We start from the raw sequence: 12,847 nt of genomic DNA, 5'->3' as shown, positions 1-12,847 counted from the left end.
GGTTTCCTGAGAACTCTAACTAGCCGAAACATTCAATCATGAGGCTTGTATCTTCTGATTATAACTAAGACTTTACTGTACTTGAAAGTGGTGTGCCAATACATTGAGCAATTAAGATGTAGTATAGAGAAATATGACGTAGAGACTGTTTATACAGGTTTCAAAAAACAAAAGTCAAGGGAATTCAAGGCAGTGTCTTGGGTTTTCGAAGGACTAAAGAAGATATCCAAAGAATATTTTTGTGGGTGCTCTGCATTTCAACATTCTGACTAGTTCTAATAAGTTTATATTATAATGAACATAGTGCTTGTGATAGTGAAGCCTTTATTCCACAAGAAGTAGTTCACTACACACAAAAAATGTTCAGATTAGCTGCGGAGACTTTTTAAGCATAAACTAGGCTTTGCTTCGTTGGAGTATACTAACTTAACATGCTGCTCACATGATGGGGAAACCAATTTTGTGGCATAAATGCACGAGACATAGTGAAGCAGAGAGATAAGTCGAGAAAGAGACAATGTACGACAAGGTTGACGTACAGGTGGGGAAATGAACAATAAAAAATGTCGTGAAGAAAACAGTGCAACACCAGAAGGGAGCCAGCACCTAAGCCACAGTAGGTGTCTATCGCTTCATTAACAGTGTTTCATATTTTTAATGCCCTGAAGAACAAAGCATATTGGTGCTGAAATGAAGTTTGGTGAATCTACACTGCTGCCTAAGCACAAAGAAGCAGCTCATAGACAAATTCCTAGACTGTTCCTAGACTGTTCGAATATGTTCTTTTTTATTTCAATGGTTTTATTGTTATTTAATTTGGAAACATACATGTACAAAGGATACAGAGAAAAAAGGGAGGAATTTTGAAGAGTTGCATGCACCCTGAACACACAAGGTGTGTTCAAATATAAAGGGGTGCTCAAACGTTCCCAGGCTGCTACGCTTGTAATCTTATGACAGCACTGCCTGGGAACATTTGACCAACCCAGTGCACATTAAACCTTGTACTGTACAACAGCGCACACTTTCTCTTCTTTTTTTTATAATACAAAATGTTTACACCCAGAGACAGGGCTAAAGCTGGGCTTAAACAATGAGAATTGTCAATACTCACAATCATGAAGTTTATTAGTAATTCAAGAGGCACTCGACAGTATACAGCATGAATTTGCACAAATTGGCAATAGCTAAATCAATTGAAAATGGCATTTCTCACTTCCTCTAAAAACAACTGTTTCACTGCACAATCCACAAACATCTACACCTGCAGTTCACTGACATGTGGAGGTTCTTTTTAACAGCCCATTCATTTAACAGCTTGACATGCAATGACAATGCGGTGTACACATCTGAGGTTTCTACTCATATCATTGTAATTTAGAAGGTGGCTTGAGCAGTGAATTATTAATAAAGCCACAACACACAAGGAACAAAAAAAACTAATTTTACAGATGTGAAGTGTTTCTGACAAAAAGTACAAAAAGTAGGTATAAGAAGGTATTGGTGCGATTTTTATATGATGAGACCTTTTTATAGAATGATGAAACTAATTCAATGTTGCTCTTAAGCGTCCCTTTAACAACCACCAGAGAGCATTTTCAAAGAAATTCTCTGAAAAAAACACTTTCTATTGACCTCTACATAGTTGCAAGGGACAACACTGGCAGACAGCTCCACTAGCTGTTGGGAATTCGCATCCTCTGATTTCATTATGTGCTCAGTGCCAAATGCACGACGTGACAAGAATTTGTTTGACAGTGCAAAAATCCTTACATTTCCTGACGAATCCCTAATAGAAACAATGTGCTTCAACTTCAAGCACGTTCCCAAATATATTTGCAATACAGTGCTGTCACTTTTGTTCGGCCTTGAGTACTGCTCACTGTGAAACCGAACACCCGGTGATACAATCACTCGGTCATGTTCCATGACACGGCCCCTAACGATGTTGCCAACATGGTCCTGCACAAGGTGAAGCAGCTGGTCAGACACAGCTCGGGGTTTGCTGAGCAGTAAACCACCTTTACTATTTGATGGGCCAGCTTTTGTCAAAAACTTCAGAGTGCAAGGGCTAGCTGAAGCCTTTAGATACCTGAAGTTGCTGGCCATCATTAAGCGCTCTACAATCTGCAGTGGGGCACCTTTTGCTGATGTGACCAGCTGCTTAATTTGGCCAATGTTAGACTCAAAAGCAAAACATGAATGTGCCCAAAGAGGTCCTTGGTTCAGAACACTCTGAGCCATGTGCAACAATTGATGTACATTGAAAGTCATGTTTTTTTCTCCATAGAGAAACTGCATGTCGACAACAAACTTTACCAAGCAGTCTGTGCTTACAGAAATGTCACTGAGGGACACTGTGTCCTGCAGAAGAAGGGCAATACCTTTCACAAGCAATGCAAAATGTTTAAGATACTGCCGTGGAAGTAGGCCTTCCAGACAAGGCAATGAAAAATACAGTAGCCATTGCTGCCACTCCGAGGCTTTCCAATACTTTCTCAGAGAAACTGAGCGGGGAAGTCGTGGCATACAGCTATGCGGCTTTATAGAGCACAAACGTTGATCTAATACTGCCACAGTTTGTGGTGCCCCAATGTAATATTCCTCGCCTACATTAGAGAGCCAGTCCTCCGTCATCTGCCGTGCCACACCTAGAAGCACACAATGCATATAATCTGGAGTAAAGCCCCAGATTATATTAAAGTGCTGAAGATTAATCAAAGGCGTGATGCCTTTTGCTCCCTGTACTGGTCTTCCAGCTTCAGCAGCCTTGGCCATGATTTCCTTTGTGCCTTCTGCTGTCCTGTCAGGTGAAACAGTGTCCACAGGATACTTGACAGTTCCTGTTTGGCAATAGTAAGAAAAAAAAACAGAGAACCTCACAAATTTAGAAGTTTGTAAAATCTCGCACAGCTAAGCTTGATTGTAAATGGCACACTTGTTTTCAGTGATATTTCTGAGAATTTACTTCTAGAACACATTTAGAAAAACATACTATGTGCCAGAATTTGGAAACATAGAATCGCTACGACATAAAGCACATTTTTGCCTCTGAGATGAGAAATGGCAACCCCAGATACATTAAACACGGTGAATGTTTACATAAAAATTGCTAAAAAAGAGAGAAACTCTGATCAACATATCTAGTCAGAAATCTGACTCCATGTTATGCAGTAATGCGACATCTTTACTAACCATTCACAGCTGCCCCTGGATGCAAGCACCATCCACAGCCATAATACCCATTAAACTGGGTTAGGTGCTGCATGGCTGCCCGTGCTGGTGCATCAGCGCTGCAGCTGAAGCAGTACACCTGCATGAGCAAGGACAAAAAAGGAAGCTGTTAGCCCTAACTACCCTCTGCAATGAAGTACAACAAAAAGGAAATGGATAGAGGGCTTGTTTTCTTTGCCAGACACAAGTCAATTATTGCAGTAGACATTGAGGACAAGGAAAAGATCGGGTGATGTTATTAACAGTTTTCAATTGATAACAATCCATTCAGAAGAAGCACTTTTCATGCTTTTGCATAAAGGGACATGATCTCCGTAAGTTGTAACAGTTACAGTAAACACAATGCAGTAAATACCACTTTGACACTTAGATAATTGACAGTATTTAGAGATAAAGTCGCACTAGAAAAGAATACACACAAAGATGAACTAGTGTGCCATCCTCCATGGTGTCATTATGCCCAAGTGGCCTGGATTTCATCATGACTGGAAGAAATTAGCTGGCACAACAATGTAGCCTCGTCTATGCATTGTAGCTCAGTGCAGCATTTACAACTAGAATGTCTTGAAGTCGTGTTGTTCAAGCAGCTTTAATAATTAAAAAAAAATTACCTTGGAATGCACAGTTTCGTTGCCTGCCTTCCATGTGATCCCACTGGTCGACAAACCGTCCATTTGTTCAACAAATGCGTTCAGTAGGAGAGTCATGTCGGGATGTTTCTGGCCATACCACAGAGCAGACACAAGCACATTTTTCTGCCTCATGTACACTGGGAGTTCATTCACCATCACTTGAACGGGCCACACAGAAAACTTCGATGACTTGAACACGGCGCTTCCATCACTGTTAACAGTGAGAGTGATATCATTTTTTGATGTCAATTCGCGCCTAAGTGCCCTGTATAAGGTGCCATCTATTATGTCTGTCATTTCATCTTTGTCGACAGACATACTCTCGTTTATTGAATTCAGTCTTTCGTGGAGTGCAGTGCTCGCATCATTCTCGGCAAGTAACGAAGACAGCAACTTTGCGATGGGCAGGGTTATGAAAAAGTGGCCATCGCGTAGCATCTGCGGCCCACTGTTACGTTGCCCGCATACGGTGCACGTTACCCGCACTGCATTCCGCGCTGCAAGGTCGCCACTTGTTACGGCAAGGAGCGTCATACAGTTTTCACAGTAGAAGTGTAACCGGGCGGCTTTTATTTCTGCCCCGACACTCTTCTTGAAAAGATATTTAGTAACTGGTATATCATGTCGTTCAAGTATGTGCATTATCAACTTTTGGAGTGCTTCGACTCCCTTCCAAGGGATGCCAAATTCGAGGACAAAATTGACAGTCAGTGCCAGCAAATCGTCACTAGAGAAGCTCCCTAAATCTCCCTGTGGCTCGTCTGTCATTTCTGCGCCAACGGAAGGCTGCGGCTCGTCACTTGGGGCCGCTTCATGTGCCGATTCAGAGTCACAGTCGCCTTCAACATCAGTCTGCGGAGGTTGCGTCAGTACGCGAAGTGCTGTCGGAGCAGTCGACCCGCCAGCGACATTTGTGTCCTGCTGCAGTCCACGACGTGATTGTTGCACGCTCGAGGCTGATCTTTCGAGATATGTTTTCGTTGAATACGGGATGGCGGAGGCGCTGCCTGGGTTTAGGTATTCCTTTCTACGAGGCATACTCCCTCAGTGCGGATCCACGCAAATATCGCACTGCAAACTCACCGAAAACCTTCTAAGTAATGAAGCCACACGTTGTGTTCACGCGCACAATCACGACAGTTCGCTCATAGTTCGCTCGGACTCGCACATTCTCCATGATCTCACACAATCAAACGACTTGGATTGGCTTGTACGGCGTTGAATTAGTTGGATTGCAACCCGGATTTCAAAAACACATATCTATTTAATTATATCTTAGTAAGTTTATACATTGTTTATAACATGAACAGTTTTTACACCTGTTTATAAGCTTATTTAAAGCATTTTTTATTTGTTTATAGGTGTATTTATTTATTTATTTTGTTCCGCACGCAGTTATTGGTATTGCCCAGTCTTGCCGCTAGGAGTTGTTATGGTGTTATTTTTAATGGACACGACACGTGCGCGACACGCGACTGCTACATTTTTTTCAGAGATTGGTGTGTGTGTGATGCCATTTAAGGCTTTGTTAAATCATCAGTACTACCATGTACGCTGTTGTTCGTTTCCTGGACGATCACGACAAACGGTTACACGTCATTCACGTGCATGACATCGAGAAGTTTGATCCCAAAGACACCAGCGACTACGACAACCGCTTTGTTTACAGCGCGTACTGGCGAGACCCCGTGGATGACACAAACACTGGTTTGTACAACACGCAAGTCTTGATGCTGGCAGGTATGTGTGGTATGTGAAATGTTACGGTTCCAATTTTATAGTCGTAATTTCTTACAGAAAGCGAAGATGACGCCCGCGCGAAAATGCGGGCCAAGAGGTTGGTGATACCAAAAATACCTATGCAAGAAACGACGTCAGATGATGATCCTGATGAGCTCGTGGAGTCCCAAACAAAAAGAAAAAAGGCTGAAAGAAAGGTTGCTATTTATGCTGCCTACATTTTGAAACGGCTGAAAACTTGCTGGTCTTGCATTGATCATCATCTGTAATTGTGCTTTCGACTTCTTTCAGAAACAAAAGAACGACAGAGCAAATGCTAAAAAAAACATGTATGACGAAATTCTTAAAAAGAATCTGGAAAAAGCGCACTCTGGGCGTAAACCTAGAGCACAGGTAAGTGTGCCATGGTCTTCATTAGTGCACTGTACTATAAAAGAAGCATTTTTTTTTACTGAAAGCAAAACCCTCATGAGACCCTTGAAGGCTACAGCTAGGGCACAATAAATAGACAGGGACAACAGAAGAAAGCACAAAGTGAAGCGCCGATACTTGTGTTGCTTCTGTTGTTCCTGTCTATTGTGCACAGTAGCCTTCAAGATGCAATACCAACTAGCCCACCAAGCCATCCTAGTGAATTCATGAAGTCATTTTTTGCATGATGAAATTTCAGCCAAGGAAAGGGACAGACACTCCGTCGGACAGCGGGTCCTCCGATAGTGATGAATTGTGCCCAAAAAGTGAAATTCTTCAAATGAAGAAGAAGAAAGACGTGTGGAAGGCGAGAACGAAGGCGCTGGTGGTTAAAGAGCTTGAGAAGGACAGAGACATGTGGAAATTGCGTGCTGAGGAGCTGCAGCACGACAACCAGTTTCTAAAGCAGCAGGTTGCAAGCCTGCAGAGATCCCTTGAAAGCAAGCTTTTCAAGCGTAAGAATGCTTTTTGCTCTGCATTATTTACTTGACAAAAGCTCCATGTATAATGATTACATGACAACTCATGTGCTACATAAAAACTTGTGCACCCTTTTTTTGTGTACATGCAGTTGCAGTAGAACAAGACCGGGTGCCTTGCAGTCGGGGCATGTTGTCAGGTTTGTTTCCCCATAAGAACTGCATACACCTATGCTCTTGAGTAAATGCATCAGTTCCATATTTCACTGGGACAGTAATATAGCATACTTTGACCTGTTTAATGAAGTCAGCTTTTTTATTATTTATTTATTCATATTTTGTCTAAGCAACTCGCTCAGTAGTATGTGCAAAGTAAAGGTTATAGAGATTTGGCTTTACTTGATGAACTTGCCGAACGAGTTCAAAGAGTGCTGCACTTTTTATTTGTTTTGAAAAAGTGCCCGCCAAACACAGCATGAATTAACTTTGGAGTGTAAGTTCAGCTGTTCTGCAGTAAGATGGCAGCTTCAGTCAGTATGTAATATAGAAGATGCTAGTGCCATGATAATGAAATGATGTTGGTTCTTTGAAAGTGGAGGTGGATAGATGAAAGTAAAGTTTGAACTGTAAAACAGAGTAGCCAATCGAGAAAACCTCGAACGAACAAAATTTTTCCTTGGTATGGTTTATCGCTATGTTACATTGTGATTTTTGGTTTGAAAGTCCGAAGTGAATTGACTTGGAGATGTGCACCTCATCGTAGCTTTTAGAAGCAGCCAATGCTCTAAGGCACGCTCTGACTAGCATGAAGCTTTAAACAAAAGCATCCAGATTTAACAGGCTTGAGGGGTTGAAATCTAAACTTTTACACCTGAATCATTTTTATTACAGCACATTCTGAGACAGATGAAGGAGAAAGCTTCGTCGGAAGTGAGTACTTTGCTTCTTTTATAATACTTCCCTGCATTTCAAAACTGGAGTGACAGTTACTGTCACTATATCTTTGTAACTTTAGATCTGTTGATTATGGACAACATGGCCTGCAGTGAACGTGTTCTCCGTAAGTAACAGCTCTGGTTTCATAGACAGTAAACTTTGTTTCAATTAGAGCAAGTTGTGCACCAAGATAAGCCATTTTTGAATAATTCTAAATGTTGCGTAGCACCGTGCTCATCTACTGCTGTAGAACCAGAGGAAAGGACAAGCACTGTTGGTGGAGAAAAGAACACTACACATCCAGGTCAGCTCAGATGTCACCTCAGATATTCTGACAATAATTTTTTTTTTTTTGTGCCATGACAAGGACCTGATATCTTTCTTGCAGGCCCAAATGGAGATTTCATTTATATGGAAGATGGCTCTGTAAGTAATTTGCTCGAAATTTAATGTCACTGTCTGCAGCTGCTTTTCATGCTTAACCGTTTTTTTTTCTATTGGTAGTCACAGCTACTCTATAGATCTAGGTGGTATAGTTAATTACGAAAGCTTTCTTAAAGCTTCTTGCTTGCAGCATGTTTACCATTTTTATTTTTTTAGCATGCTCAAGTCTTCAGTTTTACTCAGTGTACTTTTTGAGAGAAGTATGAATACCGTTGGGACCAGCACACAGTTTTTCTTTTTTATTATCAGCAATAGCAAGGTGTACAGTGCTGATCACACCTGTCTTGAGCACCTGAGCAGTGCTGTGTGGATGAAATATGGCAAAATTCTAAAGCAGATACTCAATTTCACTGATACTTCTTGCATTCATGTGCAGTTGAATATACTAGATGAACCGCACAGGCTCAAAAGCATTGTCTCTAACAGAGTAACCAATAACATTTTACTGCATTTGATTTGCAGCACACCACTTGTGCACCATAGACAAGTGTGATAGACTGTACATACTATTCATGTGCTACATCGTTGTGTTGTGCCAGGTGCATTGGTTAAACAATTTGTTAGTTTTGTTGTATGTTTAGCAGAAGTAACATGCAGCATTTTTTGTTTCATTGCTCCTTACAGTAGGGATTTTCCTCCATTATTTTGCTTTTTCACAGTTCCATTTGACGAAAGGCGTAACAATAAGTGGTGTGTGTGCAAAAAAAATATTTGGGAACAAGAAGGCTACCTTGGTGGTGAAGGATGCTGCCCACGCTATATGGGGAAGCAACGTTCTTGCATCTAGGAGCGTCACAGGGACCGTTGGCTCCAGGAAGAGAGCATTGGGGGAGCAGCCCAAGCAGCCGCTGACACCGGAGAAACTTCTTGTTGTGTCAGGTACAACTAGCATGAATAGTTTTCCACAGCGCATGCAGGAAGTCATCTTTACACAGCCTGGCAGCATGAACGAAAATGAAAGAGTGAAATTCATGCTGTTTGCTTTGCGAGTTGTCAAAACAAAATTTTGGTATATAGGGTGAACAGAAGTTGCACTTTGTACTGGAAATATGGAAAGATATCTCTGAGTTTGGGTTAAATTTGATGGGGTGCATGGTAGGCTCCTATGCTCAACTGACAATCTGTTGCACATGAAACTGTGCACCAAATTTAACTGCCATCAGCTGCCGAACAGGACAACTTGGGTTTTGTGGAGCTTGTGAAACTAAGTCATGCACATTCCTAATCCAGTGATGTCGGAGCTTTAGTGCTCAAACCCAAGCTCTGCCTCTATGGTGTGGCAGTTGTCGTTGCCGCAATCACTACTTTTTGTTGTCTAATGCTCAAAATCGACTCGTCTGTTTGTAGAAACACTCAAGCACTGGGGACAGCAGAAAGACGTCAACACTGCTGACACGGAAAAAAATCTGCCCAGGATCCTGGCTGAGAAGATCCAAGATCTCCTGAAATCGAAAGTGCGCAAGCAGATGTTTGACGATCAAGCACAATAAATTCTTAAACACTAAGGCTGTTTGTTTAACGCCCAATGCATGCTGTTAACTTGGCACAGGAATGTAGAACGTGCAAGTTACAATAAGCACTGACTTACTAATCGAATGGCACAACCATCTGGATAGCCATAAAAGTTATGTGCTTGTAACCCTAAAGTTGCTAAATTGGGCAGAAACATGCATTTGAGTTCGTTTGGGCACCACCTTGTTGATTGGGGGCGTCCTCCATCTCGGTGAGTAACAATTTTGTTGCATGTATGCAACCCTGAGCTGAAACCAGTAGCTGCTGGTTTCGGATACTGGTTTCAGTGACTGGTTCCATCAGCTACTGGTTCCATTACCTACTGGTTCCAATACCTACTGGTCCCATCACCTACTGGTCCCATCACCTACTGGTCCCATCAACTACGGGGAATGTGCTAATAAACCATCAATACTGGAACCAACAGAAAACCAACAGGAAATTTTCACCTGGGCAGTCTTATCTCCAATATTCTTTCATGCTTTAATGAGCACAATTCCAACAGATCGAGAAGTTACTGTCTACATTTATGCTGATGACATCGCATTCTTTGCTGCTGACTGTGGTATTTACTCATTACAACTTAAATTACAAAGATATATTAACATGTTAGAAATTTGGTTGCAGTCGATTTCGTTATCGTTAAATGTCAACAAAAGCGCGCTCATGGCGTTTCCGCTTGCAGAACCAATTTCAATTTCAATTCTATATAAACAGGAACCCATCCAGCAAGTAGACTCTATAAAATATTTGGGAATCATTTATAATGACAAACTTAACTGGAGTCCTCACATAGAGTATATAACTACCAAAGCACAGCGGGCTTCAGGCTCACTACACAAGCTAAGTAACCGGAAATATGGGTTACGGAGGCACACCTTGATAACGTTGTACAAGATGTACATGCGCCCCATCATGGAATTCGGTTGCATATTATTCTCGGGTGGCCCTGCTTATAAAACGAAACCTCTAGTTGTCTTGGAGCGAGAAGCACTGCGAATGTGTCTGGGACTCCCTAGATTTGTGGCTATCAACGTACTGTACCAGGAAGCACGCCTGCCTACACTACTTTGTCGATTTCGAATTTTGACCGTACAAGCATTTTTTAAATTTTATAGCTTACCGGCAAGAAGATCTCAATATGCTTTTATCGCAAACCCAGACGCCTTCTTTCTTGCTCATTGGCCACGGTTTCACACACCTCAGATAATGTTTGTACAAAAAAATCTACAAAGTATAAATGTGAACATTAGAAATGTAACTGAGACTAATGACTTGAATTGTCATGTTATTATTGAGTATGATGATATATTCCCCCAAAACGCCAAATTACAATCCCTCAAAATTTTAAATAACATATTATTAGATTACTTGGAGCATGCAGAAACTAAAAATATAATCGCCACAGATGCTTCCGTAAATAATCAAAAGGCAGGTGTAGGCATTGCCTCTGATTTGCTTGACTGGTCCTTTTCAGTGAGACTGCCTGATTTTACTCCAGTTTTTGAAGCGGAGCTCTTGGCGATTATTTTAGCTCTTCGAAAACTTCCATTAAATCAAAACAACGCAGTAATAATGACAGATTCTCTTTCAGTTTGTGCAGCTCTGACAGCTTCAGAGAACTCTCGAATTCTAAGCACATTCAAAAGATTAGTACCCCCGCAGTTGAGACTCCTGAGATTACTATGGGTTCCGGGACACTGTGGATTAAGATTAAATGAATTGGCCGATTCCTTAGCACGAGCTGCACTTGATGTGCCAGTTTTGTCCATACTGCCAGATGTTGAACATATCACGGCTATAAGATATCGTAAATCAGCAATATCCACTGATACGATAGAAAAGGTAACTACATGGACAGACTATAACCACCTCATGTTTCCATGGCAACACCACTGGAGTCAGTCCAGAAAGCTCGAAGTCTTAATTACTAAATTTCGATGTCATGTCCCCGCCCTAAACCTGTATCTACACAGAGCTGGTCAGACAACATCACCCCTCTGCGCATTCTGCGGAGAAATGGAATCACTAGATCACTATTTTTTGTATTGTCGCCGCTACGAGATACTTAGAAAAAGGTTACTAGTTATGCCATTTCGGAAAAGAGGCCTTAGATTGACGGCGGAAACGGCGCTAAGCTTTGGCGCCTCAGCTTTGGGACATTGCCACAGGGATGCTTTCAATGCCGTTTGCGATTATATTCAGGCAACCAAGCGTATACCTTTGTGATCTTCAATCAAAAAATTATTTATTACTTCCCAGGGCAGAGTGAAGTAAACGCAGCTGAGTGGTAATCATAACACCTCAAATCTCAAAATTGCTCAACTTGATTTTTTTTCGTTTGCTCTTTTTATGTTGTTTTTATATTTACATTAGTCTTATTATAATTCCAATTCCTTACACATAGTTAAAATGATCACAGAAAAACTGCACTACACTTTCTTGGCCAATCCCCCTGAGTGGGTATTAGCCAACCTCCCAGGGAAACAAAACAAAACAAAGATGCTTGACGCACACAGGCTCCGCTGTTTTCCTGCAAAAGGTCAGCTATTCTGTCTTCCGGCTCTCTGAATTTATTCAGGGGTTGCTTCCGAACACCTTGGGATTCCGTTCGACACGGACTCGAGGCTCTCTCAGTGGCCATTCGGCCGCAATTACCAGTCGTACTATAGGCCGCCGGCTGCCGGTTCCAACATGGCTGGCTCATACCCGCTCGGGTATGTCTGGGCCACAGGCCGTTTCTGTACAGCCTCCAATGGCAGGCAGTCACCCTGGTCTGGGGGATTCGCCTCGATCGAATGGTTCGACATTTTCGCCGAACGGGGACAGGGCGCTGCTCGATGTAGATTTGCAGAATGCGCCAGTTACTTCCGTTCCCGCAATCCCCGACGTTCCCGACATGCAGTTGCCTGCTACAGCGGGTGTGGCGCAAAATGCAAGGCTGCCTGCCGAAAGTGGCCAAATGACGCAACCTTCTTTTCACCTAGTGACCGCACATCAGAAACAGATCCACGATATTTTATTCGATGCCTCATGTAAGGTACCTACTACCCATAGGTCCCAGATCATTGGTTTGCTCCGGCAAATTGTACAGGAGTGTGCTGATATCCGAGCAATTGCAGAAAACCAGGATGGGCGAATGGACGAACTTCGTCACCAGTTGGCCCTGTCGAGACATTCGGCTTCTCTCGGTGCGGCACTCTCGGCTCCTCGGCCTGTCCAAACGGCTGTGACTTATGCGGTGGCAGCCGCGCGGAACACGGCGCGTCCTTCCGTGGTCCCGCCCGTTTGGCCTGAGACTTGTTCTCACCCTGTACTGCCATCGCACTGGTCTGAAATCGCTGACCAACACACAACGTACACAACCAGGCGAGAGCATGAACATATTATGTTTCTAACCCCACTCATTCCGCCTACCAATCCTGCCAATGAGGTCACGAAGATTATTAAGTCAAACAT

At 42.5% G+C, this 12,847-nt stretch overlaps 2 protein-coding genes across 2 annotated transcripts; one reads left to right on the top strand and one right to left on the bottom strand.

The window, feature by feature from the left end:
- Positions 1-307: 307 nt before the first annotated feature.
- On the bottom strand, positions 308-4,904 carry LOC119181452 (uncharacterized). Its single transcript, XM_037432705.2, has 3 exons — positions 3,846-4,904; positions 3,196-3,313; positions 308-2,843 (listed from the first exon to the last, which is right to left on the bottom strand). The coding sequence occupies exons 1-3, from the start codon at positions 4,902-4,904 to the stop codon at positions 1,576-1,578; spliced, it is 2,445 nt and encodes an 814-aa protein (XP_037288602.1). The 3' UTR covers positions 308-1,575.
- Positions 4,905-5,413: 509 nt separating this feature from the next.
- On the top strand, positions 5,414-9,381 carry LOC119164499 (BEN domain-containing protein 5). Its single transcript, XM_075873530.1, has 11 exons — positions 5,414-5,606; positions 5,664-5,803; positions 5,898-5,999; positions 6,277-6,532; positions 6,649-6,696; positions 7,388-7,426; positions 7,512-7,556; positions 7,659-7,736; positions 7,821-7,858; positions 8,536-8,755; positions 9,224-9,381. The coding sequence occupies exons 1-11, from the start codon at positions 5,414-5,416 to the stop codon at positions 9,364-9,366; spliced, it is 1,302 nt and encodes a 433-aa protein (XP_075729645.1). The 3' UTR covers positions 9,367-9,381.
- The last annotated feature ends 3,466 nt before the right edge of the window (positions 9,382-12,847 follow it).

The sequence above is a fragment of the Rhipicephalus microplus genome, chromosome 9 (genome assembly GCF_043290135.1).
Source record: "Rhipicephalus microplus isolate Deutch F79 chromosome 9, USDA_Rmic, whole genome shotgun sequence".
Classification (NCBI taxonomy): Eukaryota; Metazoa; Arthropoda; class Arachnida; order Ixodida; family Ixodidae; genus Rhipicephalus; species Rhipicephalus microplus.
Note: the sequence above shows the minus strand (reverse complement) of the source record. Positions and strands in the feature narration are given on the sequence as shown.

What these genes read in the sequence shown, in the direction of transcription:
- LOC119164499 (XM_075873530.1), top strand. Translation starts at nt 5,414, where the DNA reads ATGTACGCTGTTGTTCGTTTCCTGGACGATCACGACAAACGGTTACAC. An exon ending in CAGTCGGGGCATGTTGTCAG is followed by an intron (nt 6,697 to 7,387) that starts GTTTGTTTCCCC and finishes TTTTTATTACAG; the next exon opens with CACATTCTGAGACAGATGAA. An exon ending in AAAGAACACTACACATCCAG is followed by an intron (nt 7,737 to 7,820) that starts GTCAGCTCAGAT and finishes TCTTTCTTGCAG; the next exon opens with GCCCAAATGGAGATTTCATT.
- LOC119181452 (XM_037432705.2), bottom strand. Translation starts at nt 4,904, where the DNA reads ATGCCTCGTAGAAAGGAATACCTAAACCCAGGCAGCGCCTCCGCCATC. An exon ending in ACGAAACTGTGCATTCCAAG is followed by an intron (nt 3,314 to 3,845) that starts GTAATTTTTTTT and finishes TTGCTCATGCAG; the next exon opens with GTGTACTGCTTCAGCTGCAG. An exon ending in TCCAGGGGCAGCTGTGAATG is followed by an intron (nt 2,844 to 3,195) that starts GTTAGTAAAGAT and finishes ATTGCCAAACAG; the next exon opens with GAACTGTCAAGTATCCTGTG.